The 27,575-nt window shown below is 35.9% G+C and overlaps 1 protein-coding gene across 14 annotated transcripts in view; it reads right to left on the bottom strand.

Annotated features, from left to right (window-relative positions):
- The window catches only part of WDPCP (WD repeat containing planar cell polarity effector), a 157,421-nt gene that overhangs the window by 73,088 nt on the left and 56,758 nt on the right, over positions 1-27,575 (bottom strand). For 13 of the 14 annotated variants that reach the window (XM_071805737.1, XM_071805738.1, XM_071805735.1 and 10 more), the window contains 5 exons: positions 27,466-27,525; positions 18,005-18,119; positions 14,238-14,371; positions 9,702-9,893; positions 388-997 (listed from right to left, as the gene is read on the bottom strand). In XM_071805737.1, the coding sequence (XP_071661838.1) occupies positions 388-997; positions 9,702-9,893; positions 14,238-14,371; positions 18,005-18,119; positions 27,466-27,525 (1,111 nt within the window). The remainder of the gene's footprint in view (positions 1-387; positions 998-9,701; positions 9,894-14,237; positions 14,372-18,004; positions 18,120-27,465; positions 27,526-27,575) is intronic. The other variant, XM_071805741.1, reaches the window with a different exon arrangement.

Below are 27,575 nucleotides of genomic sequence, written 5' to 3'. Positions count from 1 at the left end.
CTTATTAATAACAATAGCTTATTTTAGCTTGTTAAGGATATTACTTCAGACTGAATACATTTCCTAAAATGATATACTACAGAACAAAAGAATTTTCAATACGGTAAATTTTTAAGTTTTATTAGAGTAGCAGGGAAAATAATAGGACCCTGATCCAGCAACAGATTGGGGTCCTATTTTGTCAGACTCCACATGAAAAGACACTAAGTAGTTATGAACCATAAAAAGCTCCTTGACTCAGATCTTCAGATATGATTGGAACTATGTGCTTTTACAGCTCTGGTCCCATATATCTAAAATAAGGGTGTTTTCAAACTACAAAAAACTTACGAGGTACAGACGTTTCCTAGAGAGCTCAAGGTTGAATGGATGTGCTCAGTAACTTACCAAGTTTAAAGTGAAGTACTCCTAAGGGTCCTTTGTCAAATCTAACCATCAAAAGATCATGAACATCTGTGCTGTCAGTGTTGGCAGATGCAATCTGAGGAGCAGCCCACTGGATCTGGATGAGGCTGCTAGGCACGTCAAAGTGTTTACTGAATTGCAGAGTTGCCTCAGGAGAATAGTCTTGTGCTAAGAGCTGAATTTTAACTGGGGACAGTGCCATGTCGAAAAGTTGTAGCTCCCCTTGAGAGCTACCAACCACAAATATGGCTCCGGAAGGGTGGTAGGTTATTAAAGCAGGCACCAGTTCTGCTTGGGCTAACAGAGTCACTTGGTTGTAGGCTTCATACAGAATTATTGACAAATCTTCACAACCCAGGACTAGTTTGTCTTCTGTGACGTCTCTGCAACAGCTGATGGCCTTGGATCGTAGTGGTATTCTGGTGACTGCTGTACACTGAATTTTGTTCTTAACACACTTGTAGACACAGCTGTCAGCCATGGGCTCTTTGTCTGAGGAGATGGAGTGCTCTACTGTGTAAACCTGATAAGGCTCATTAGTGCTGAAGCTTGCGTCAAGTGGATCCCATTCTGTACGGACGTAACTCAGAACCTGAAAGAAATCGAACATATTTTGGTAGTCATTTGTGACAATTTATTCTTACTCTGGTGATTTAAAAAATAGACTGCTGCAAATATGCTTCCTCATGGGTCAGTAAGCTAAAACAAACATGCATTTTAGGAAAGGAGTTGTATAATCTACTGGTTTAACTTCTAAAAGGTCCCTCCAATGTAGTTTGAGCCGTATTTGTTTGTCCAGAGCATACACTAGATTAGAGAATAAAAGATAAAAGAGGGGACAGTCCAGTGTTGGTAAGAAGAAAAACAAGCAGCTGACTGATACAAAAGAATAACTGATTATTCACAAGCGGGGTAGGAAAGAAATATCAAAATTTCTGGAAAAATTTTTAATACGTTACTCTGAGCATCACACATAGAGAATTTTTGATCGTTTGCTCTGGGCCATGGTAACAGAAATTATGACACTGTAGAGGTAGAAACAATGGTATGTTTAAACTATGTATACTGTATGTTGCCAAATGAGTAGATCGTAGATGTTCTTTGGTGCCATGTAGCTTTAGATACGGAAAAAATTAATGTGTGATAGCAGAAAAGGGGGACCATTTGGGGTACTTGAAGGTTGAATGAACTGGAAGAACAACATAAAGGCAGAATATGATACAAAGACAACAGCTGGTAAAGAACAAGAATTTGCAGTGTGGAAACACAGGAAGTACCATAAAGTGATGTAGCAACAGTGGAGACCAATGCAGATCCATGTCCTGTAACGCATGGTTTTGAGCGAGAGGTGTTGTACAGGACTCAAGCAGGGAAACTGTGGGAGAAACACCAGCTGTAAATAAGATACAAATTAGCTTATAGAAAGCTATTTCTCTGAAAGTGAGAAAAACCCAACATTTCTAGAAGAATGAGAGTAGTAGAAATCAGTCAGAAACTTGCTGGTGTTTGTTCATGCAGAAATAAAGAGTGAAAGGAAAATGTCAAACTGAGCCCAACCCCACCCTCAGGTATATGCACAGCATTCTTCACACCAGGAACTAAAGCTGCTGACCTGTCACTACCTTTGGAAGCCCTTTCTTTTGAGTCCAGGTGGTATGCAAGTAACATTTACACAGAAAGAGGTAACAACTGTGAATAAAAGGCAGAGAAAGGGTGAGGGATGAAATGTGGAAATTTCAGGTGGAAAACAGAAGCGCACACAAAGTTAAAGCAGATTAAGCTTGATTTCCACAGATCACAAGATCAACTGAACATATAATTTAGTTTTCCATCCTGCAAAGGAAGAGAATAAGAAATTAAGATTCTTTTGGCATATAATCCATGACTTCAGGAGCAACTGATGAATTTATAAACACATTATTTGGGATGTTGATCAGACTGACAAGGATGTTTTATTCTGAGTTTACTTATTTTCACAGCAAAAAGGTTTTCCCATTCAAAGGAAAGCAAAAAGGACTGTTGAAATTCTGTGGCTGAAAACCAGCTACCAGTTATTAAAAAAGTCTTAGCTACTTTAAGATGAGCAGTTAGGGACATGCAAAGAACCACTTAATGCAAAAAACACCTAATAGAGAAGGCAATGCATCCATCTTATGAAAACCAAGTAAGCCAATTTCAACAGAGTATAGTGACCAATGAAAACATATACCAAAGAGGAAATAAAAGATTAAATTACTTATTTAGTTTCAAAAGCATTTTCTCACCCCCACCATTCCCTCACCAACGACTTTACCTTTGCAACTAGTAATTTATGCCCACAAAATGTACAGCGGCTACTGTGCAGATGTTAGAACTGCTCAAATGTGTAGCTTATTGGGGTGTTAAATTGCATAGCAAGGAAACCCATAAAAGAGGTTATTGCGGACAAAGGATTACTGTGACCACGGAGCTTTCTAACTCCAAATAACACAAGGTGAAATGCTATTGTTTGTTCCGCAGTTTTCCCTAAGAGTATGGAGAGAGACCCAGGTAGCTGCCTTTCAAATATGTGAAACAGAAATCTTGCCCAAGCAAGCCTTCAAAGCTTCCATAACTTCAGTGAAATGAGCCTTGAGGCCCTCTGGGACTCAGATTTCTGTCTTCCTGTGGCAGGTTTTAATGCACTGCATTATTCATCTACATATTTTGATCCAAAACCAGTGTTCCTCTCTGGACATCTCCTCACAAGCTACAAGAAATTCGTGAAGATCCACACAATAATCAAGCCTATGAGAGATGAAAGACTGAAAGCACTATTAAATTCTGAAGAGAGCCTGGCCTTGAAGGTTAAGATAACAGAGAAGCAAACACGCGAAATATGGATTTTACAATTCTATAGGAGTGACTGCTGGAAAACAGCAATGGAAATAGTCACAGAAAAATAACTGTTGTCGTCTGATCGTTTGAGAGTCAGCAAGTAAAGAGAATCCAATTAATAATTTTGTTCTGCTTGCTGGAGCAAAAATGGGACAAAATGTTGCACACTATTTGAATTAAAAAAAAAAAAAAAGTAAAATCTTACATGTTGAAAGGCTAATTTAATGAGCCTTGAGATGAGAAGCTTCCTAGCTTCACATAATTTTGAGAGCAAATCCTTGAAATGAAGTTTAGGATGGGGGGGGATGCTGTATGTAACACAATTCTAAACTAGGAAAAAGTTCCTGCATGGAGAGAAAGACTATTCGCTACATTTCAAAACATAAGTTTTGATGTAATGTTTAAACAAATTAGGCTTAAAGGAAACGTTTCTGGACACTACTGTTCATATTCTGGCTGAAAACAAGAGAAACATTTCTCCTTAGATTGGAACAGATAAGCTGCTTCTCATGCATCGGTGGCCTCATGTGCCTCTTGGAGGAAGAGTACCAAGCCGAGAGACCTCTTTGTTCTGGTTTCCAGTTTTGCTGAATATAACTGGTATTTGGCACTCTGAAGGGGGAAAAAAAAATTCTCTTTCATCTGAGTGGGAAGATTTTAGTTTCTCTGTCGGAAATGACTTTTATTTTTAATTCTTCAGGCTGCTAACTGGAAAACTAAATCAGAGAGACATACAACTACAGAAGCATGTTAATAAGACTAAGATAATGCTTTTGAAAAATAAGAAGTCTAACGATCAAAACAGCTTTTTCTGTTTTTTTTTTTTTTTTTTCAAAGAAGATGGTAGTCCATGCCTGCCAATTGTTTTTCTCTCTGGTAAGTAGCCACATGCTAGTAAATGTAGTGCACATAGTGTTTTAGCAGTTCATTTAAAGGAATCTTCTGGGATCCCTTTCTGGTGAGCAGTAGCGCTCTGGAACCCCAAAGGGGAACAATAAAACAGCAATATGTCTTTAAGCTAACATAACATCTGCTTGGGGAGTGGGAAGGCAAAAGCTGGAGGAGTTCCCTTCAAAGTGGGTAGGACAACTGTAGGGTTTGTGGAGGAGGGGACAGGGCAGTGGATCTCAAAAGACAGAGCCATAATATCACATGGCGGGGTGTATGATTCCGTTCAGTGTTAAGTGCCTTGCACAGATCTCGGACTAAGCACTTAGTCTTGGATTTCCAGGGGAGATTTCTGGAAGTACTTTGCATGAAGTGAAAGGAATTACTTTTTGTAAAATAAATAAATAAAATATATAAAAATTTTACAAGTCTCTATTAGTTTTGTGACATATGCTACAAAAATATAGTAAATGTATTTAACTATTGTCCACGTAATTTATGCATATTTCCCTTATTAATGTGGCAGTCACATGTCACTACCACGCATTTATATTGTTTTCCCCTTGCAGTACTGGCCTGTGCTCTGCATCAGCTAATCAGCAGTATAAAGGATACTATATTTGTGAAGTTCTCAAGTCCTAGAGTCAGAAATCATAACAATCCAAGTAAAATGATCAGTTAATCTTTGTAAATAAGGGGCCTGAATTACGCTAGTTAAAATACTTTCTTTCATTTTATGTTTGAAAGACATAATTGCACTAGCTTGTATGGGCAGCATCACTCTTCTCGGTGCAAATCTTTGAACACTTAAAATTGAAGTATTTTGCATAGAGTGCTGGGAAAGGATAAAGTCCACATATCAAAACAAATAAGAGTTTTAACCGGTAGTTCTTAAGCAGAAAATTGGCTTACCAGACAGATAAAAAAAAGAAAACAAAAGAAACAGAGAAATAAGCTTGCTGTGACTGAATTGTGTGTCTTTCAGATGAGAAAAATGTTTGATTTATTTTATGGATGTTAAAAAAATGCTTATTTAATTTCGCAGTGAGGCTCCAAATAACAACAAACACTTTAATTATAAATGTAGAGCAGGAAGTATAGTGCACACTAGAGTAAAATACTTTTAAATACAGCACTATGAAGATGGAAGAAAAAAAAACAAACCCTATTTGTAAACATTGCTAAAATAAAAATGCAAGGCTCCTGCTCTGAGTTACTTATTTGGCTGCTTTGTATTCACAGTCCCACATGCTACCTTATTATTCGGATCTTCAGCCAACATTTATTCTTGTTTTCTTTCAAAATTTATCGTCATAATCTTTATCCCATATTATTCATTGAACTCTTAACCCAATGTGACATTAAGGATTTTACACTCTTTGCTACATGTGTGTGAGAGGTATTTCAGCTATTTGGTCACACGCAGTAGATGTTTTTCTGAGTGCTACAGTAATTGTAGGATAGCTCACTCAGAAAAGCTCTGCTGTGTTTATTTCACAAGTTTGAGGTACAATGGGGAAGCAATAACTATTAAATATTATCTCTTGGAAGAGAGAAAAATAATATTCTCTGTCAGGCAAATTATTTTTTCCACAAGATTGAAGTATAATTTCAGTAATTCTCACTGGCACTAAATGGAGTGAAAATAAACATGGCAAAGACAAATGTAAAATACTGCATTAAATGAGCCCTTGCACTATCACCTCCTGTTAATTTACGTTTGCAGAATAAAGTTCATGTTGATTTTAACATGTCTTTCTCTCAAAGCATTTAATCCAAGGATGATTTCACATCAGATTCTATTTATTCATAGCAAATTGTTTGAAATGATTTCTGGAAGATTCCTCTTCTGGTTTTGAAATAAAAATACCAGCATTATCTCCACAGGGAGACAATTTAAAAAACACCCTTGATCATTGGTACTTTAACAAAGAAGAAACAAACAAATCCCAAATAATTAAATAAATAAGTTGGAGAATGGATGAGTTTACTGGAGGAAACCAATGTACACAAGAAAGCAAACAAAGGTTTAACAGACAAATATTCCTGCAGTAACAGGCATGCATGTATATAAATGTCGCACACCAAAGCAAAGTAGTATGTCCAAGAGAAGAGCACTTTTATTTCTTCAGGGGATGATTCTTCACTAAATCTTACAGCATTCAGCATAGTAACCATTGAACTCAGAAAAACACACAGAGTAAAACAAGTCAAGATTTGCAAGGAAAAAGTTCTTCCTGGTATTAGAGGTATAATGCCTACATTTAGCCTTAATAGTAGCAAATGTTAAAATAAAAATCCGCACAGCATAATTCAAATAAAATTTATAGTGTATTTAAAATGCAAAATATATTTCCTCCATTAAGTTGAAAAACTGCTTAAGAACACGATACCCCAAAGACTGTATGTGCAGGGTGAACCATCTTAATGCAGAATGGATAGTTACAGGATATTTACCATGGTGAGGGGTTAAGTTGCCTTGTCTCAGAGCTATTCCTAATAAGCACTCTTCTGGTGGGCAGCAAAAAACACTCAGAAAATTATTTCAGGGAGGAAGTAGTATCACCTAAGTGACCCATTTACCTTTGCCACAACAAGAAGAGAGTCAGTAGCTGGCAGATCTTTTTGTGGTTTTCGTAGGTCAGCATCAAGGTGCTGTGGAACAGCTGTGGGTAGCATCCATTCATTTCCTCAGGCTTGGTTTAATTTTTTGTAAACCAAACATGCCCAACAGCTCTTCACAGGCCAGACATTCAGCAATTCCTGCTTTTCTCTGAAGTCTAGATAATAATGCTGTTTTATCCAAGTGATACTACTATTTTCAAGTAAAATGTTGGTGGTATTATTTTACTTATTTTACTTTTTTTGATAAATGTTCCAAACTGAATCAGTTCATGCTTCTCATTCTTCTTCTGTTGACAATAATAATTTACTGGGAGAAAATTCGTGTTATTGGTCAAATATATTGTAATAAATATGGATTTACTTTCATGAATAACAATGGCATGGCATGTTTTATTCCACGTCTATACCTGGGGAACACTAAAAATGATAAGGGTATAGAGGCAAAGAGAGGCAAATAAGCATGCTCGCAGAAACACTGAATTTTTGTATTTGACCTAGAGAATAACTGTTTAGAAGCTGTCTAGAAAAGCTAACTACATTTTTGCTTGTGTTTAAGCTATCAAATGACCCTCAGAAGTAAAAGGCATTAAGTTAAAGTTCCCCTCCAAGATCCTATAGTGCAAAAATGTACCTCAGTTAACAGCAGATTGGAGGTTGAAGCTACTTCTAGAATTGCTGAGTTATGGCATCCCACATCCATGCACGGGAATTTAATTACTGCCCATAAGGAGCACTAGAGAAATCAAGAAACACACCCCCAAACAGTACCATAGGTTACCTGTTATGGATACATATGGGGAAGCATACAGGCAGTGTCTTGAGCCCTACACAGCAGCGCTGACCATCCAAGATAAGTACATGGAACAGACTAATTGGCAACCAGCAAGACAGTTTGTTATCTATATATAAGTTTCCCGTATCCCTAGCACAGTGCTTGGTATTTTATTGACAAATACAGGAAAATAAATTTCATCCAGAGATCTTAGAATTAAAACAGACAAGTAAAGGCAAAGAATCAGAAAAGGGAAAGCAACTGAACAGTTAAACCTGGCAGTTCTGCTTTTAAAAATAATTTTCTTATATTTATTTTACAATATGGGTTAAATTAAAAGGATTATGACTTTAGGCCTAAAGGCTCAGTGAATGCTTATTATCATTACTGTGTTAAGCACCAGTGATGTGCTTGGGACTATACTAGACAGTCTCAGCCCTGAGCAATTTAGAATCTAAACCAGAAAAGGATAAAACAAGGTGTACTGAAAGATGTAGAGCAATGCTGTAATTTCAAAATCTCCCTATAATATATAAAATGAAGAAAGCTTTAAACTGACACAGTGGTTTCTGTGAGTTTCTTAGAAGAAATGAGTCTCAAAAAAAGATCTCAGAAAAACAGAGATTGCAAACTGCTATGTTGGTATTAGGGAGTTTTCTGGAAGACGTGGCAAGGAAACAAAAGGCATGGAAATGTCGCTGTCAGAACCCGGACAGATGGAAGGCATGGTAAGAAATAAGATCTGAAATGTTGGTAGGATGAAGTTTCATAACATCGAACTGGCACAGGGACTAGGTTGAAAAAACTTGCAAAGAACAAGCATATGTTTTAGCTACCAGAGTGATTTTTGTATGTGACTGAACATAGCTGAAGGGGGAATTGAGAACTGCAGGTGTATATCAGGCAGAGGAGAGAGATGAGTCAAAGATGACTGCTAGTGGAGTGAGGTCAAATGAAAAGAAGTGAAGACAGCAGAACTGGAGGTAATTTAAACTTAAATTCTACAGTGACTAATGACAGAAATTAGAAAGAAAAGCTGTCTCAACTACCTTTTCTCTTTTGCTTTCAATATATAGAAAATCCCAAGGGAAAAAAACCTCCCTGAAATTAGTATTAGTTATCAAAGTAATAATTCCAAGACATTAAAACATTTACATCTTCCCTAATTAAAGAAAATGGGATGTTGTTTATGAGAGCAGCTTAGTCTAAAGTGTTACTTATTTTTTTCCCTACAGGAAAATAGCCTGTAATAGCTACACCAGATCAGCTATTCCACAGCAGATTCTCAAGTTTGTGCTCTTCTCCCAGAGTCAATGCCTTTTTAGTCCGTATTAGCAGTGGCTTAAGCTAAACTGAAAATAAAACTCCAAACGCAAGAGCATCTATACAAGATATTAGTCCAGAACAGCTTTTAAATTTTAAATTCAGGCTACCGTTCTTTTCAGAATATGCCCAGATAGCTTCATTTTAAAGTTCTTACCCAACATAAGGAACCTGATTCAAATATTCTTAAATAGAAGAAATAAAAATGAAATACATGAAATGGAAACATCTGCCTAAAAAGCCAAGCTACACAAGCGTCAGGAAGAGAGTCAGCTTGTAGCCTTGTTCTAACCTGTATCTTACATTCCTACCTGTAGATGGGGATTTTTGACTTTTTCTTTAAGAAAAAAAAATCCCTGACTTGATCAACACTCCTAGCAACAATTAAGGCAGCACCTGGGTGTAGCTAAAATTTTATAACAAAATACTTAAAATATATGTGAAATGCCTATCAGTTAACATTGCAGACAATGTAAAATAATTGCATTAGACAACCATGCAACAGCTACAGTTTCTAACTCAGAGTTTTCTAGTGGTACTCTGATACTTTTATTTTATGTGTCAACATCTTATAAAGCATTTTAAAGACCTAGCTTCCTTGCTACATTTCTCAAATTGCCAGTTTTGATATGAAAATAGTAAACATACTAAGTAAGGCGCTTTTTTAAATTAAATAACAAACCTTTGTTTTTAAGATTAGAATGGCTGATCTTCCTTTCTCATCTTTTTCTCATATCTGTTCTTTATATCTACCTGAATATGCATTTTTGTTGAATAGTTATTTCTTTAGCAAATCCAAAAAATCATGTAACAAGAGAGTTCAGCACTTTACCTCCAATTTGCCATGTGCACAGCCTAACAGCAATAGGTTGGCTCTGTCCCTCTCACAGGAAATAGGAGACCAAGGCCATGCTCCATCACTAGTTGCTGACCACCAGCAAATGACCATATCTTGCATACAGTTTATTGCCAGGTGACGTTTCATCCTTCTACCTTCTGGTCCAGGTATAGAAATATAAGAAATCTGATGGAAGAAAAAATGCAGGAAATATTTGAGGTGACAAATTTGAGGAGCAATTGGGAGCATTTACTTTGGATGTGTGAAAGAGAACGTATATATACACAGAGGTCTGTGTACATATATCTTCATATAGGCTGCCTGTAAATGTAAAAAATATCTCCTCAGACAGAAAAAGACATGCTCACACTTTTATCTATGGGGAGGGGATTGGGAAGGAAAGGAATGTGAGTTAAGAAGGAATTTACTGCAATGACTCCAATCAATACCAAAATGTACAGTCATGGTTGCTTGACAGCATCGACCTACACACAGGATTTAAGCTTAGCCATATTAAATGACAAGTTCTGCAAAGCTGACCAGGGAGCTCAGCCTAGTGTTTAAGACATAATCAAATATTAAATATATTCTACAGTGTTTGAGCAAATATATGTCTTTCTTTTTCCTCCCTAAATTAAGGAATCCAGATACAAACATCCGCTTCGCAAGAGAATATGTACTTTTCTGCATAATGTGGATGAGCTACAGCATCATGCGTAAAGTTTTTGCAGCTCTTGAGAATTGTGCCTCTTTCTCAGGAAGGATTTGTGGAATTTATTATTCAAACTCTGTTATTTTGGAGCACGGTTATTTGAAAACATGAGCAGTGCACCATCTGGGTGACACATGCCAAGGAAATATAGATTGCACCGCATTTCTGCTTAAGGAATTAATGGAAGGTTGATAGCTAGGTGAAAAAAAAACTATCTTGCCATTGCTGGTCAGCAATAATCGAACCACTTTCTGGGGATTAAGCGCATGGCTAAGCCTACTGGACCAGACACTAGCAAAGGGCAGGGGGTCTTCTTATCAGAGAAATGCTTCTGGAGCCAGGCTCACTACATGACAGATTGCTTTCATATTCCTGTCTGCAAGGCAACAAAGGATGGCAGTAATGCGATAATGCCAGAGTGCAATGGGTGTTAAGAACCCGTTGCATTTATGTATTGTATTTAGTAAATAATCAGGCTCATCCAAATTGTGATCTCACCACTCAACCAAGGCCATTAAAATCAAGGTTAATGCTTTAATAATCCTTTGCTGTTTTTATATGGTCAAAAAGAACCCTTTTCTATTTGCATGGTCATAATATTATTGACCTCTTCATCCCCTGAATACACATCAAAAGGACCTGAAATCAAAGTAATTACCAATGTTGTTCTCTCATGGTAAACATTTAACTCCTTGTACTGTCTCCTCATTCACTAAATTGAAATGGATTAAAAAGAAAAAAAAAGACAGGAAAACTTGGGAAAAGTCAATATTTTCAGAATATCCTGTGTTTTACTTGTCAGAATACTCTTTAGAAAGTGTGAAGATAAAACATACATCAAAGTTAACAGGTAGCTGATACTTGAATTAAAGTTACATTTATTAGGATGGAAAACCACAAATACTCCCACAGATATTAATTAGTGCTGTATTGCAGTGTTAACTGTTCACAACAATTTCCTATGTAAATCTCTTGTAAACCTTTACGTCTCACATTAGACAGAGCACTTTCAAACATGGACTAATGCCACTGAGAAAAGGCAAATGATAACAATTGTTTTTGTATTCTGCTGGTCTTCAAGACTAGTGATTCATATCATAAATCTTCCTTTTTTCAAAGTGTAAATAAAATCCAAGGTGGTATTGTTCATAAAGGAAGACAATAGAGAAAGTAATTATTCCATTTAGGTATGTATTGTGTAAAAAACCGCCAACTTTTGGATAAATATCAAACTGCAAGGAGGAAAGCATGGTTGACTTGTTATTATTAATAGCACTCTGGCATCCAGTACTTCCTAGTGTTCCCTGCCAGTTTTGCCCATCATGAGGCTGGACAGCGAACAATGTGAAGTTACTTCTATCCAGGTAGCAAAGGAATTACAATGTAAATATGTCAGAAATTGAATTATAGCATTACATATGACTGTAAGCAAGCATTTTCTTCATTGCAGAAATGGGAATTTAAACTCGAATACTATGTACATCTCTCAAGGCTAAACCAAAAGTCAGAGGCAGAGATGAAGGCTACACTCAAATTTCCTGAATCTTAGCTCCATATTTTACTCTCATGGTTGTTTTATACCACTGCAAGCTACCTTTTAATTCAATCTCTCTTGAGAAAAAAAATCAACACTAAGGAACTGTTTTTTCTAAAGTGTGTATTGTTACAAGTTTGCACACTTGCAATTGAGGACCTTCTTTTGTTACTACTGAGAGTGACACTACTGGTGACTGTGTCTGTAATCTTTTAGGTTTTGTAAATTTGACTCTAACTCAATGCAGAGAGCTGACATAATATTATTGCAGTAGTGAATAATACTTTCTGCTGGCTAACACCAGTGCAATTTTGAAGATAATAAAAATTATAGTTAGCTGCCTAACTACCAAGCCTCACACAAAAGAACATTCAATTAAAAAATGCAAATGACTTTTTTTGGCTGTCAAAGAAATAATCCATAATGATTCCCACTGATTTCAAGAGAAAGCAATGTTAATGTCGAACATGGAGGCGTTTCTAGAAGCTCATCTGTGTCAGCAAAGAACTGAACATAACAACCCTATTAAGGAGTATAACAGATATTTCTGGTTTCCTAGGGCAGAGAGTTTTCAATGGATTAGGCTTTCCTTCTTTCCCAAGCAAAAACTAACCATTAGATCCAAAATGTGCCCAGCAATACCCAGAATGAAAATATATTTTCCAAACATAAATTAAGCACGGAGCTATGGCCCTCACAATTAAATGACGAAGGCAGTCTTCAGCTCACCACAGCTTTTTCATTAGTTTGGAGCTATTAAAAAAAACCCACACCATACACACACCACCCTTGCTTCTAAAGCACAATCTTAACAAACGCCATAGGCCAGGCACAAGCACACATCATTTAAAGTAAACTACGTATCAGCTCAGTTCCTGGTGAACAGTGAACTGTCTCAAATCCACGTTATAGAGGTTGGATCAATCTCGCAAACACAAGTCGTTGCTGAAAAGAGGCCCTGAACTGAAACAGCCTGGAAAATGTATTAGATATTCATCCTAGCAGAAAGTATTTCTACCAAGCAAGTTAAAACATAATATGGCAAAACAAATTAAAAACACCCTTAAAAAGCTTGCCTTGCAGATGCAAACTCCTGTATGTGAGGAAGCAAATTACTGAGGGGTTGTCAAGGGGAAAATATTTGCTAGCACAAGATTGTTTTCCTTAACATTTATTCAGTCTGAAATAAATACAAACTCTCCCTTTTGCTTACTACATCTTTCTACCTTTCTTGGGCAAAGGCTTGTCTCGTCTTTGTTCTTGCAGTGAATTGGATGCAGCCCCTTTCCCACTCTGCCTTTTCAAAGTTAATTGCCTTTGGCTGATTATTTTTTCATACTATTGTAGCACCAAGCACTTCCACCTAAGTTCAGACACTGCCCTGATGTCAAAGAGCTTATGGTTGAAATAAGTTATGTCTAAACAGTCCAGTCCATCAAGACACAGTGTAATTCAGCTTGAGATGAGTTGGTTTCTACCAACATCCAAACTGGCCAGTTAAAAGCCAGTTCATATATCTCTAGACTACGTTTCAGCTACTGCAGTGACTGTGGTATAGACACATCCATATAAAAAGAAGTATTTTAATCTTCACTGTGTAAGTAGTGAATTGAGATACAGAGGTATCAAGTCATTTGCCTAAGGTCACACACATAGTTTGTCAGCGGTGAGAAACCCAGCTTCTGTATTTTTGAGTACTAACTCAGTGCCTCAACTGTAAGACCAACTCTTCCAACAATATGATTACTCTAACTAGAGGGAAAATTAAGATTTCTGCAAAGAATTACAACAGTCTTGGAGCTCAGACAGGTGACTGAATTATCATAACTTCATGAGTTCATGCATATCAGCTCAGCCATAGTAATTGTCCATGCGTGCGTTTTTAGCCCACAGCACACAAGAGGTAAAACACATTAGCTTAAATATTTTACACTGAGGTTACAGATTTTGCTTGTTAAATGCTGAGAATGTGCAAAGGGTCAGTTACTGCTGCTCAACTGGTACAAGGTAATCTGTCAAGCAAGGGTAACTCAACTGTTTATCTGAGCCGTTAACCTAAATACAGTAGAAAGCTGGATCCCTCTTGGCACACTATATTGACTCATTAACTCAGAATGCCATGTAATTTTTTTTGACTTTTCAATAACTGATATTTTTAGAATTTGAGTTTTCTGATCAGTTATATAAAGGCTTGCCATTTACATTTTTATACAGGATCAGTGAGTACCAGTGATTCACAATGTAAAGTTACCGCAGTATTTACAGTTATCATTGACAGCTATACCTTAAAGTCCAAACAAGAGAGTTTTTCCAGTCTTTTGTTTACATCAAGAGAATCCATCTTCTTTACAAACTGAATAAAGCAGAGTTGGTTATGGTCCTCAAATGACAAGATGATGAAATTGTCTGTAAGAATAGCTGAAAAACAAATAAATATTGTCACCACTGTAATACCTGTTCCTAGTAACAAAAACAAATTACTGAACCCTTCACTGAGACATTACAAAACCCAATTTTTTCAAGACAGTGTCTTAAATATTACACTGAAGCCTCTGTAATCTCCTAAAGGACATCAATGTGACATCCTGCCAGGACCTTCTTGGAAATGAGAAATAAAGCCTAGGGAGTACTTTGATTACATAAACCTGAATAAATTCTCTCATATCAAGTTACCACTACATTCAAATATATGTTTTATGCTAGTTCACATTCATTTTCATCTCGGTTCAGCCTTCACTTTTTTTTTCTTATGGTAACATCCATTGGTATTTCAGAAATGCACCTAATACAGCACAGCTTGTGTTAAGGATGATAAATGCAAAGTAGTACTTGAGGTGTATCTGGTATTTTGACACTAAGATTCCAGGTGCTGCTGCAGACACCAAGGAAGCCATTACATAGAGGATTATGCTTTAGAGGCCTTCTGAATTTGTTGAAAGCTCCACAAGGTACCCAAACAATACGGGTAACCAAGATGGAAATGACTTCCTTGGAGTCTGGAAAAGTGCAGTGGAATCCCTGCTGTTATCATAAGGTGGTGCTAGACAAAAATAGTCCAATATAAAATTGGTTAACTAATTTGACAATGAAAATTAATTAGACAATAGCATCTAGGACCTTTCTCAACTGTTATCCAGTTATTTGAGCAGTGCTCACTTTTAAAGAGATGTCTGAGAATGAAGTGAGTCATCAGGGTAACCAGTACCAGATCACTGAGGAACCGTTAATGAGAATCAGGTTTAAAGTTAGGCTAGCAAGCTATTTTCAGAAAGCAAACTCAGGAACCTCTGCTAAAAGGAAAATGCCAAGTAAACAAGAACTGGATTTAAAAACAAACAAAAAAAGCCTGTGGAACAATGCCTGAAAAACATGTGCCCCCCCCATTCGTGACTAATATCCTAGATTCTTTAATGCATTTTATATACCCATAAGTAGATTGACAGTTCAGTCTTACATACAAGCTACTCAGCTGTGCGTTGCTTTTATTTTGATTTACAACCAGTTTCATTTTCCAGTACTCATGTACTGGCACAGCTCTGAAGTATCTGGTATGCAAATACTGAAGGGTAAGGTTTAAAGCCAAATAATTGCCTTTGAAACATAACAATAACACTAGCTTTTGGGAAAAAAAAAAAAAAAAAAGAAATGGTGATAAAGTATCGTGGTGATTTAGAAGCTACAGCCAAGATCCTAAACACACATGAAAATTCAAAGCCACTGAGTGTGGTATCATCAATATGTACACAGTTAAAATATTCTGTTATCCTCACAGACATAGTTTCCACTAAAAATGACCTATAGCACACCTCAGATGCTTGTGAAATTTTTGTCGAAGGAAGGAAAGAGGGATTCAAAGACCCTCGGACAGGTGTGAACAAGACTAGCAGTGCCTTGATTTTCAGTATCCATGGTTGTTTGGGGCAGGAGTGGAGACCAGACTGACATGGGCACAACTGTGGGTACAGTGAGACCATTATTCTGGGTGGACCCATATGCTGCAGAATATGACTACCCTAAAAAGGCAGGTAGTGCTGTTAATATTCTATACACTAGTACTGTAAGACCTCAGTGCCACAAATAATTTAGAAAATGAGAAATACTGCTTTCTTTTGGAAAGAAATGCTTCTGTTTTTTCTAACCAAATTTATTTTTTAATTTAGCTTATAAATAATAAAAATCAAGAGGACTTCACTAGCGGCTGGAGAATTATACATGGAATCTTAATTCTGTATTTCGTGCACACAATCTGACCTTTATTCGAAATGTTAAGAGGGCATGCTACTCTGAGTTAGAATTACAACATTTTATAAGTAATTTTGGCAGATGTAATCTTATCCATTTCTACATATACACAATTGTTAAAATAAGAACTATTATTTTTATACAGACTTCTTGTATTAAACATAGAATTTATTTTGGCCCTATTTATAATCATCATCCTAATTCCAAACTAGATTTGGAAAGATGCGCAACTATGTTGGATTAAAATTAATTTATTCTAGGACAATGTTATGTCATGGTTCTCACGTAAGGAGAGTTCAGCACAAGAATTTGTATTTTGAACACTATTTGTGTGAGTAATAAAAGTATCGTATTTTGTTGTTCCTGAAAAAAAACCACCATATTGCAATGACATGTATTGTGGGTTTTGCTTTGATTGAAAAGAAGCTGTCCTCTTTCACCTTCAGACATGGATATTACCCAATATGAAATTTTTGAATATGTGAAAATAAGGACAAACCATTATATAACGTTACTTATAGCAGTTTAAGCGGTGTAACTGTAGGAAAACATATTGGTTGCTACATTATTGCTTTAGTTGTAAGCTTTTGTAGTTAGCAGTATTTTTTTAAATTATATTTCTATGACATATTAAGCTAATGTAAGACAAGATATGTATAATTTCACTATATCTATATGTATATATATTTAAGAGAGCTTTCTAAAAAAATTCTACAAACAACTTCAATTTGGGTACAACCTTAGCTTCCATGCTTTCCTACTTTTTGTCACTTGAAAGCATGAAATCCTCTCTCTGGAGCAAAGGGCAGAAAAATCTGAGATGGAATTAGTAATCTAATAACTTCAGTGAAGAGTGAAAGAAAGGAGTCAGGACATTAAATGTGTTTTATACTCTGTGTAATTGGTTGATAAAAAATGAGGTTATGGTTGTGGGGTTTTTTTATACTGAAGATTCTAATAACATAGTTATATTAACATTATTTTTCAAGAGTAAACTACAATATACCCATAAGAAAAGATCAGTGAGACACAGTATTGGAGCTTTCTTGAACAACCAGGTCAATATTCAGTAGATGCCTGGGTATGTAAGAAAACAAATCATTAAAGATCAAAGCTAAATCTAGTATATATTCTTGCTAAAAGGATGTAATTTGTTCTGCTTTTTAAGAATTTGGAAGATAATGCATATGTTCTTGATCATGCAGATGCCAAAATACTGACACCTGGTTGAGTTCTCAGTGGAGCTCATTAGAGACACCTTGAATAAACTATAGCCATACTATAAAGCTGTTGAAAACTGGTACACTTTCCTAAGTTTTCTTCTGCATTAAAGAAAACTTCATTTTTAGGAGCCACTAGTTAATAACAGTAGTGAGATTTTGGAAATCTAGAAACTAAATCAGAACACCCTCCATGTAAAATATGTTATCCAGCCTTTTCTAGTAAGTACATATTTTAATAATAACTATCCCATGTAATTAATAAGTTGGCTCATATTTGGTTCTGTCTCATTTTTCCCACTTAAGAAAAAAAAAAACCTGCAAGTTCAAATGGCATGTTCACAGTGATTAAAATGTGCAAGAAACTGAATTTTAGAAACCCATTCAGTATCTGACAAGCCTGAAAACTTTGATGTTAAATATTATTCTTAAAGTGTTCTTAGTCCTGAGGGTTGTAACTACAGCTTTACATGCAATTACTTGTTGTGCTTGGAAGTCCCCAGTGGCAATAATTAGTCTACCTGTTGACATACTGTTTCTCTACCCTATTGTTAATGTAGGCAATTGATTTGCACATGGGTGTAATTACCATCACTGATGGTGTCGGAGATGAGCTTCCCCACCAGGGTCCTGTCAATCACCACTTTCTCCAGCTGCGGCCCAGAAAGACTTAGGGACACCAATATACCTGAGTGAAAGAGGAGCTAAATCCAAATAGTGAGAAAACAAGACATCAAGAATCATTAATAAAGTGAAATGTTCTGAGGTACATATTAGCAGCTGTCCATTACGCAGTTATCTAATTTTCAAAATTACAAAAAAGACTTATTGTTGATGTGAAGATGACTTATAATGACTTTGAAAGCTTTTTCAATGAAAAGGAGAGGTGTAACACGACACTGAATTATATAGGTACAAGAACTGCAATTGTTGAACACTTGAAGATGATGTGTGCTAAGTCCCCAAACGTTGTAGAAAATGTACTGAATTAGTTTGTTAAAAAACAAATAACATTTTTGTCCTGAATGAGTAAAGGGATGATGCCAATCACTCTCTCATCCATGGACCTGATTTTTCCTGCATAAAATAACTGCATAGCCTGCACGGAAAAACAAAGTTGGGCTTCATGTAATTTTATATTATTACCACAGATTCAAACTAGTGCCTTTTTACTGTTTTTGTTATTTCTGACCATTCATCTATTGTTTAACTTAAATAATGGTGGCCTACTGCAATGATAGCCATGGGCTCCTAATAAAACCATGTACTCCTAGGCACAAAGTTAAAGACATTTCTCTTAGAAAGAAGGAATTAAAACCATTGGACAGAATATTCAGAGGCTTATTTCAGAGTTAACTGAATGTTTTTGCCTAATTAATCTCAATTAAATGATACATATAGTCTTGAAGACTGAATCACAGTACTTATCTGCTCCTTCTGATGCCATATCTTGTATGAGAGAGAGAATGCTCAGTGGAAGGAGTTATGAAAACCATTTCTTTTTGCATAATTACACCATTAAACTTAGTCATTTTCTAGATGTTACTATTACAGAAAAGAAATTCAGAAAATAAACCCCCTAAAATTTCCTGTTCCATTGTGAGTTGACCTCACTTTACCAAGTTACTCCAGTAGCAGAAGTATATGAAGAGAGTTATTAGAGAGAATTTTTTCTTAATAACACGGTAAACAATAGTCAGGATTTACAAAGAAAAAATATCTGACCATAGGAATTGTTTAACTCATTGCCAAAATGATTTCTACAAAGACCTTGAGGTAAAAATAGTGAAAACATCACCATTGTGACTTTGATCTTCACTTGCAGTACTGAAAACACAAGTGTATTTTAATTCATCTTCCAGTGCCACCTCTGATCCTGCAAGCTGCTAGACTGGATGACCTCGGTGTATAAGTTAAAGTTTCAAACCAGATCTCGTTCCTGCCACATGGCAGCAGTTCTGAAGGACTCATTCTGGCAGCCAGACTCATCTCCTTCTAATCAGTAAAAAACAGAAGTCGTTACTCATTCAGCAGAAGCTGTATCAGCCCTAAACCTGCTGAAGTGGGTTGGACTGGATGATCTTCAGAGGTCCCTTCCAGCCCCAACCATTCTGTGGTTCTGTGAATGATCTCTTCTGCCAAAGGAACCTTCAGTGGAAAGACCAGTGAAGAAACAAAGGGCTCAGCAAAGGAAAGAAACCTGGGACTCCAGCTCTTTCTTCTACCTAACAGCAGATTTTTAAAGAAATGTCCGTGCTTTTAAAAAATCTTACCACTAGAGAAATACTTGCTCTTGTAGTAGAATTTGGCATAAAAGTATCTTTTTTATTTATAACAAAGCTGTGAGACAAACATCATTGCAATATACTTTTTTAGTACAACACACTGGTACATAAACAGCAGGTAAATTTCCTTGCAGTGAGATCTACTCTATTGTATAATAGAAAAAAGTGCTGGGGGACAGGAGTGATCTAATTGGGCTTGCCTCTTGTGCAATGCTCTGCTCCCAATAATTTAGCTATGAAAATTCTCAGTTATACATACTTTGCTATATTACTATAGCTCTGTACTCTCTGTAGCAAAGAACAGGATAAGCATATTTAAAATAAATTACCTTCCTGCCATGACTAATATCTTTAACCAATATTTTTCCAATCTATCTTCCCATCAATTCACAAGAGTTGGAAAAGAAACTCTAGTGATGTCCAAAATAAAAATAAAAAATACCCGTGATGTGAATTTATTAAGAGCAAACTATCATCTCCTATCTTGCCAAAGTCTAACCAAGCATTTGTTTGATAAATATATATAGACAATGTTTCAATATTCTCTGTCATGACAGATGTCCTTTAAGATTTTGTCCTAGTAAAAATGTTAGACACAGTTACACTTGCACAGCTTCTATTACAATCTTTCGAAACTTCAATTTATCCTTACGTTGAAGTTAGATTAGATAAAATCACAATTTATTTCCAGCTTGATAACGTTAAGTCCAGCAAGGTCTGACTACAGTTAGCTATAATTGTCCAAAGAACCTAGTTGAACAAGTGAGGATTGAAACCCAGAAGTTGACAAACTATGATGCAAGCAATGATCAAGAAAAATTACATAAATACTCTAGAAAGATCAGTTCTAAATTCAGCCTGCCATAAAAGAGTAAAACACTCCAAATCCTTCAGTGTTATGTACCACCAAGAGTCATAGAATCATTTTGGTTGGAAGACACCCATAAGATCATCGATTGCAACCATAACCTAACTTTAGCACTAAACCATGTCCCTAAGAACCTTATCTAAACGTCTTTTAAACACCTCCACTTCCCTGGGCAGAGAGCTGGTGCAGTCATATAAATAAACTCTTGGACTTGCGTCTTCCCCAATGCCTTTGCTTGGGAGTTAAGTTCTCCCCTTGGAAAATGTTACTGTCATGGTAGGTTGCTCTCGCACTTCCTTGCCTTGCAGAGCCTGAGAAGACCATCCTGGAGTTAACCTGGGAGAATATGCTAAGTGAATCAGAAGTCCATTTGTGGTCTCTAGGTTTACCTGAGAGAGTAGGGATATATACCATCCATCCAGGTAAAGAGAGGCAAAACACAGAGAAAAAGGTGTTTTCATCTGTAGGTGGTCAGTGACCTTGAATGACTGCGTTACTGAACGCAGCCACATGCTTGTCACTCTGCTGACATCTAATATGTCCATCCAATACGTTATCTAGAGACATGCTTGCCAACTCCTGGATTGAGAGCAACAAATAAGGATTCTTTATCTCTTAGATGTGTAAATTCACTTCATGCCTATATGTTAATTTCCTGGTAATGACATAAATCACACCTCTTACAGAGCTGGAATAGAAATCTATCAAAACTGCTCCAGTGTATGATGACACTTATATAAATATAAAATAATGTGCCAATAGGTGTGCTTTGCTTTACATCTATGAAACTAGTCATTAAACCAATGCTATGTATTTCCAATATTGCATAACATCTCTCTATGCTACCCAGTATGGTACAACAGTAGGTAAAAATAATATTTCCATGGCTTTTATTCTTTCTTCCATTGTGCTCCCTCCTTTATTTTTACAGCAAAACATTCCCATTATTCTCCACAGAAGTTTGAGATATTTAGACAAAACTTCAAATTTAATTTAACAAATTTCTGCTATAATAACTTACCATGGTTGGCAATATACTTGTGCTCCACAGGTTTAAGTCCTTACCTCTCTGAACTTTAGAGTCTAAATTTTAAAAATAAATCAAAGACCTTACACACTATATGGCCATGTAAGGTCAGTACTTCTTCCACCTCTCTTTAAAAATCCTTTGGATTAGAAGGAGGTCTCAAAAAAAAAAAAAAAAAAAAAAAAAATCCCCAAACCTTCTTAAAAGTTTACCATTAAATACAAGCAGGTATCTAAATAAAGCAGGGAAGTGGTGAAGTCACCTTCCTGGAGGTATTTGAAAGACATGTAGATGTGGTGCTTAGGGACATGGTTTAGTGGTGGACTTGGCAGTGTTACTTAAACCATTGGACTTGAAGATCTTAAGGGTCTTTTCCAACCAAAATGATTTCATGGATTCTATGATTCTATATTTTATTTCATCAAAAATATTCTGTAAAACAGAAAATATTTATGTGCTCAAACTGAAACTTCACTATTTCAGTTCCTTACTCACTGTGTAGTCTATGCAGACTGTCATATGATAATAAGATTTAGGTGCTGTTATACATAAGCTTGCATGGTTAAGATCGTATGGGTGGTAGATGGGAGAAGTTCAATCATAAGCATGAATGAATGACTATAAAGCAAATTGGGAAGATTGCAAACTTGGCTTGAACAAAGATACACAGTGATACAACACCAAAAAGTACTGCTCAAGGGAATTGCCCATCATTGCTAAAGAATAAAAGCAAACATAAGAGGCATTATTTACACAAGGCACAAAGTCATTCCATCTAACAGGTATCAAGTTAGGGAAAGAAGCTCACAATAATGAAACACATCACCAATTTTTCAGAGTGAAGTACCGCAATGTGAAAAATAGAAACAAGAAGAGTCATCTCTACAGCTTTAACAGTCTGAAGGTGTTCCTAAACAAAATATGAAAGTATGACTTCATACCTATTGGAAGAATAAGTATAGCCTTTGTACTTGAACAGAGCCCAAGTAAAATGTTTGAGCATCTGGTCTACATGCTGGGAGGGAAGTGACACTTAATTTCTGTGTTACTGAGGAGTTGACTGTGAAGACTTTGACAGAAGGAATTACGCAATTTGTGTGCCAATGGTTCTTCAATGGGCAAGACAGACATAAGAAGGAGCAGAAGATACTCAAGGGAAGAACTTAGCCCTTCTCTTCCCCAAGCAAAAAGTGCTTCAGTATGTATTTGAGTTACTTTTTATTAATCAAAGGACTTAAGTACAGGTTCAAGGCTTATGGACATTGGTAGAACTTAGGCATGCACTTCAGTGGATTCCTTTATCCTCGGCAGCCTTAGCCCTTGACTCCTCATTCATGTAGCTTAGCTGCTTATCAGCCCTTCTACCTAAAAAGACACCTGCAGAGCAAAGCCAGGATTTGCTTCTATCTGATAAAAATTGGGAGACATGGAAAAAATGCCTGTAAAAAAAAAACAACAACAACAACATTGCTGCAAACTGTTTTCCCTTACAGAGCCCAGCTGACAAAGGAATATGCAAAAGGAGAAGAGAATTGCAAAGCATTTCTTGTTCAAGCAGGTTTGCAGGGTTTTTCCCCACCTCTTCATTTCAGATTGCTTTCTTAGCCACCCTACCATAATTACTCTGTTGCATGCCTTATTACAGATGAAGTTATTGTTGTTACATGTTACTGTTTCACAATAATCAATGCATTTGTACTTCAAGCTCCAAATCTCTAAAACCACAAAACACATTAATGGTTGTGATCAAAAGCAACCAAAAGAATTTAATATGAGGGCAGTGTTCCTCATAGTAACTGGTGATGGGTACTAGCTTCTTATGTATTCCAGCCAGAATGTCCTGCTTTTGATATCAGATGTGCTACAGTATGTCACCATGTCTTGCTAAATCAGTTTGCTTATGGGCATGGTAGCTGATATTACAAGCCATGTCAGCAAATATTGCTGAGCATCTCAATTCAGAATCCCATTCTAAGTATGTCAATGATGGTAACAAAAAGTGTTCACACACACACGTAAATTGCAACACAAATCAAATTAAATCAAATCAAAGTAATTTAGCAAAGAATATATGCACCTTTTTCATTAGCAGTAACTGATACGATTCACAGCTCGTGCTTGGGTTTCATACAATAAAATAATTCTGTTTTGGCATGTGCTTAATTCCACATTGTAATACAAATGTAAAACTAAAAGCAATTGGAAATCAAACATTTCGGCTAGATATCGTTAACATTTACTATCTAGTAGTGTAAAACCAAAACTGAAGCTATGGCATAATTTCATAGAACTGATTCCATGATTTTGTGGTTAAACTTAAAAGCATTCCAAAGAAGTAGAGAAGGAGACCAAGAGGAAGCCAGAGCTGAGTAAACTCAACAATACTGATAAAATTAATTCCTTAGATTAATACTCCTTGGCAGGGAAAACCAAGGAGTGAAATGCTTACTTAATTATTAATAATACAGTGCCATGTTATTGTAAAGACTTCTTGTCTTTTTTTTTTTTTCTGTCATCTTTCTTTTCTTTGACATCAACTGAAGATTACAGGATTATTTCAGCAACTCATCACAGGTCATCAAAGTTGGGGTTCAGAAGTACCATACAAAAATGGTGTGCATTCAGAATGTATTGGAACAAGTAGGAACAGACCTAAAGAAAAGACCTCAGTCCTTTAGGGCTCAACTAAGCTCTTTTAAATAGGAGAGCAAGCTCTGTGACAAAAATCCCTGTACAGTTTAGGTTATGTTTACATGAACTGACACATCACCTATTTCAGAAGCTCTAAGCAGTACCAGAATGTATACTTAAGACTGTAAAAATAAAGGTCAATGGATTTTTTTTTCTGTCAATGGACAAGGAAGTAAATAGGAAACTTCTAATGCACTGATTGTGTGTGTGTATATATATACACACATATATATATATATATAGTAATAGGAGAAATTTTGATGCATGAAATGAAACATCAAGAAAGGTAGAAAGCTGGGCCAGCATTATAGTAGTTCCAGACAAGCTCGTATAGAAGAGCTAATTTTGAGAAATACATTAATACAATGGGCAAGACAATCTGCATGCAAACTGAACATAATTTTTCACTGAGGCATATGTGTGAAATCTAATTGGTCATTTGCACACAAACAGTTAACATAAAGGCACATTTATTTTTAGCTGATGCATGTTTAAATTTATAGTCCCAATTTTTTTGCCTGTGGGATAGTTAGAAGCTGGAGGAAGAAGAAGTGAGGGATTAGGAATTGTGAAGTTTAGGTTCCAGAAGCCACACTAGCAGCAATCCTATGCTTGTTTGTCACATAATCTGAGGGAAATCATACCACTCTTTTAAATGACAGCCTTGTTATCATTGTATCATCTTTCAGATTTTTTTTTTGATTTGTTCTGTCTTGTTAAAGGTAAGACAGCCATTGAGTTTTTGGATAGCACATTGTTATTACAACACAAAGGAGCTCTTCCTGGTTCAGCTAAAGGTATGGTAGATGCAAATACACGCAACGCTTATTGAAAAATGTGATGGCTGTTGAGTTAAACATTTTAATTTGTATAATGAATTTATGACATTGTATTGCTATTAAAAAACAAAGACTGAAAAAAAAAAAAAACCTATACTTAAACCATATACTCAGATTTAGCCCAAATCATTGAAATTATGACAGTCAGGGTAATTCACTACATGCTTTCCATGTTGTTTGTCTGGCATGTTGCTTTCTATTACACTTGAAAGTTAATGCAAACATGGACTCTTCTTTTTCCACTAGCAGCTGCTCTGGTATCCATCCAAAATAGAATGTGAAGACAGTAGTGCTATGACATAGATTACACCATTATGCGATAAGCACTTTCTGCTGAAACAGTTAATTAGTTTTCTACTTAGAACTAAAAAGATAAATGTACAACTTTTTTTCCGGAAGCTTCAGAACATTTGTATCCAAAAAGGAGTGTTCAGATATTCCTGCAAAATGGTCAAAGACAAATGAGCAGCAGAAAAACAAACATAGACATTGATAGAAGACAGCTTTTCTGTTCTAGACTCTCTCAAATTATTCATTTTTCTCTGGTTTATTTTCATTTGTTGGAGAGCTTATATTTTCAGAAAGACGGAAAGTGGAATAACACAATTGTTTTGGCAGAATATTCTAAACCCTGTTGCAGACTTCAATTATCAGCCATTATTATATAAAAAACCTTTTTTTGTGTGTGATTGAGAAACCAAGATCAGAATTTAAGGACAGAAACATAACTGTGATTTTTATCTATAACTTCAACTCTGGCTACATTATAAGCTATACTATCACTTATACTCTGGTTATATAAGCCATCTAAAAAACCCTAAAAAAGCTCCCCCTTTACATGATTCAATCCAATATAGAGCCAAACCTAACATACTAAGATAAAAACATCCCTCTCTTCCCTTTCTCATCTTGTACAAGAAATAAGTAAAACTGTATTTGTCTAATTTTTTTAATGTAAGCCTGAAACTACTTAGAGGATTCTAAGTAAAATGAGAATTTTACACAGAATTGATAATCAACCAAAGGTGTTATATTATAAAGGCAGGATGATCAAATTTTGGCAAGGAGTTCGCTGTTCCGAAGTGTGCATTGGTAAGGAATGCCAGTGGATGCAGACAGATGGGAAGGGAATGAAAATGTCAGAAGGAGAATGGACAAGGAAAGCAAATGGAGACAGAAAACTGTGCAGCAGATGAATACACTCATGGCTAATTGACCCAGTATTTCTTAACCAAATTCCTTTCCTAATTACAACAATAATAACAGGAAAAAATAGTCCTCTAAATTAGCATACAATTAATATTTAAATCAGTTCCAGATGATTAACATTTGCAGATACATACTACGTAATCTGTACAAGAATTATATACCTTTACTAGCGATAATATCTGATAAGTAAATGTATTATCTTATTGATACAAAAAGACTATATACTATTTGGCATGTCAGGTATTCAAAAGTTTTGCTGTTCTTAAAGACATTTCTGGAATTTCAGCTGTATAATATTCTAATATTTAATACCCATCCTGCTGACACACATTTGGAACTGCTTGAATTAGAAGGAAAAAAAAGCAATCTAAAAAAGCATGACAGTTAGAACACAAAATTTCTTCTTAGAAACAGTATTAGTAATGTTTAAAAGTATTGCCCATGCCAAAGCAACTTCAAATATGATGCACATTCCTAATGAATAATGAAGACTGCAGAAACTTATAAAATACATTACATATGTTTTTCAGAACAAGCTCATTATTAAGGAGATAGACCACGTTCATGTTCAGATCTCCCACCTACCCTACTGTTCTGTGTTAGAGGGTGTGAAAAGCTGTTTCTTGTACACGATATGTTGAACTTATATAGCCAGAGGACATAGTTACATGTGTGTCACACGTCACAGTATATTTTGTTCCACAACTTAATTAAGTATTTAGCGGGTTTAGAGTTATAGCTTCCCTCCCATATTACACAAGCACAAAGTAAAAAGATTTGCGACTGACACATAAATAATTAAGATACAAAAAAAAAAAAATTTTAACTGTTCCCTTAGCATGCTATTTTGAAGTACAGAATAACTTCATTTTCCCCAAATAATACTAATATCTCAGAGGCAGGGCCCTTTAAATTTAATTTTTCTTGTTGATAAGAAACAGATCATTGTTTTGTAGCATCTATTTCAGGTTAGACATTTAAATAAACACAACCTGGGTAATAAGAGCCCACACATTAAAAATCCCAATGATTTTCTGTGTTAGTGAACATTTTAACACTATTACATCAATCACTGAATGGCTGTTCGGCTCCACCGGCTGAACATTGCAAGAACCTGTCAAAACATTTTACCTGACAGATATGTTTGTTCTTCCATTTGCTCAGCATACATTGACTGCTTTGCATTAATTCCTAAAGGACAACAGAAAACAGAGAGCGGAGTTGGCAGTACACACTGTCAC

The sequence above is a fragment of the Patagioenas fasciata genome, chromosome 3 (assembly GCF_037038585.1).
Source record: "Patagioenas fasciata isolate bPatFas1 chromosome 3, bPatFas1.hap1, whole genome shotgun sequence".
NCBI lineage: Eukaryota > Metazoa > Chordata > Aves > Columbiformes > Columbidae > Patagioenas > Patagioenas fasciata.
The sequence above is the reverse complement of the archived record's forward strand: the minus strand, read 5'-3'. Positions and strand labels throughout refer to the sequence as shown.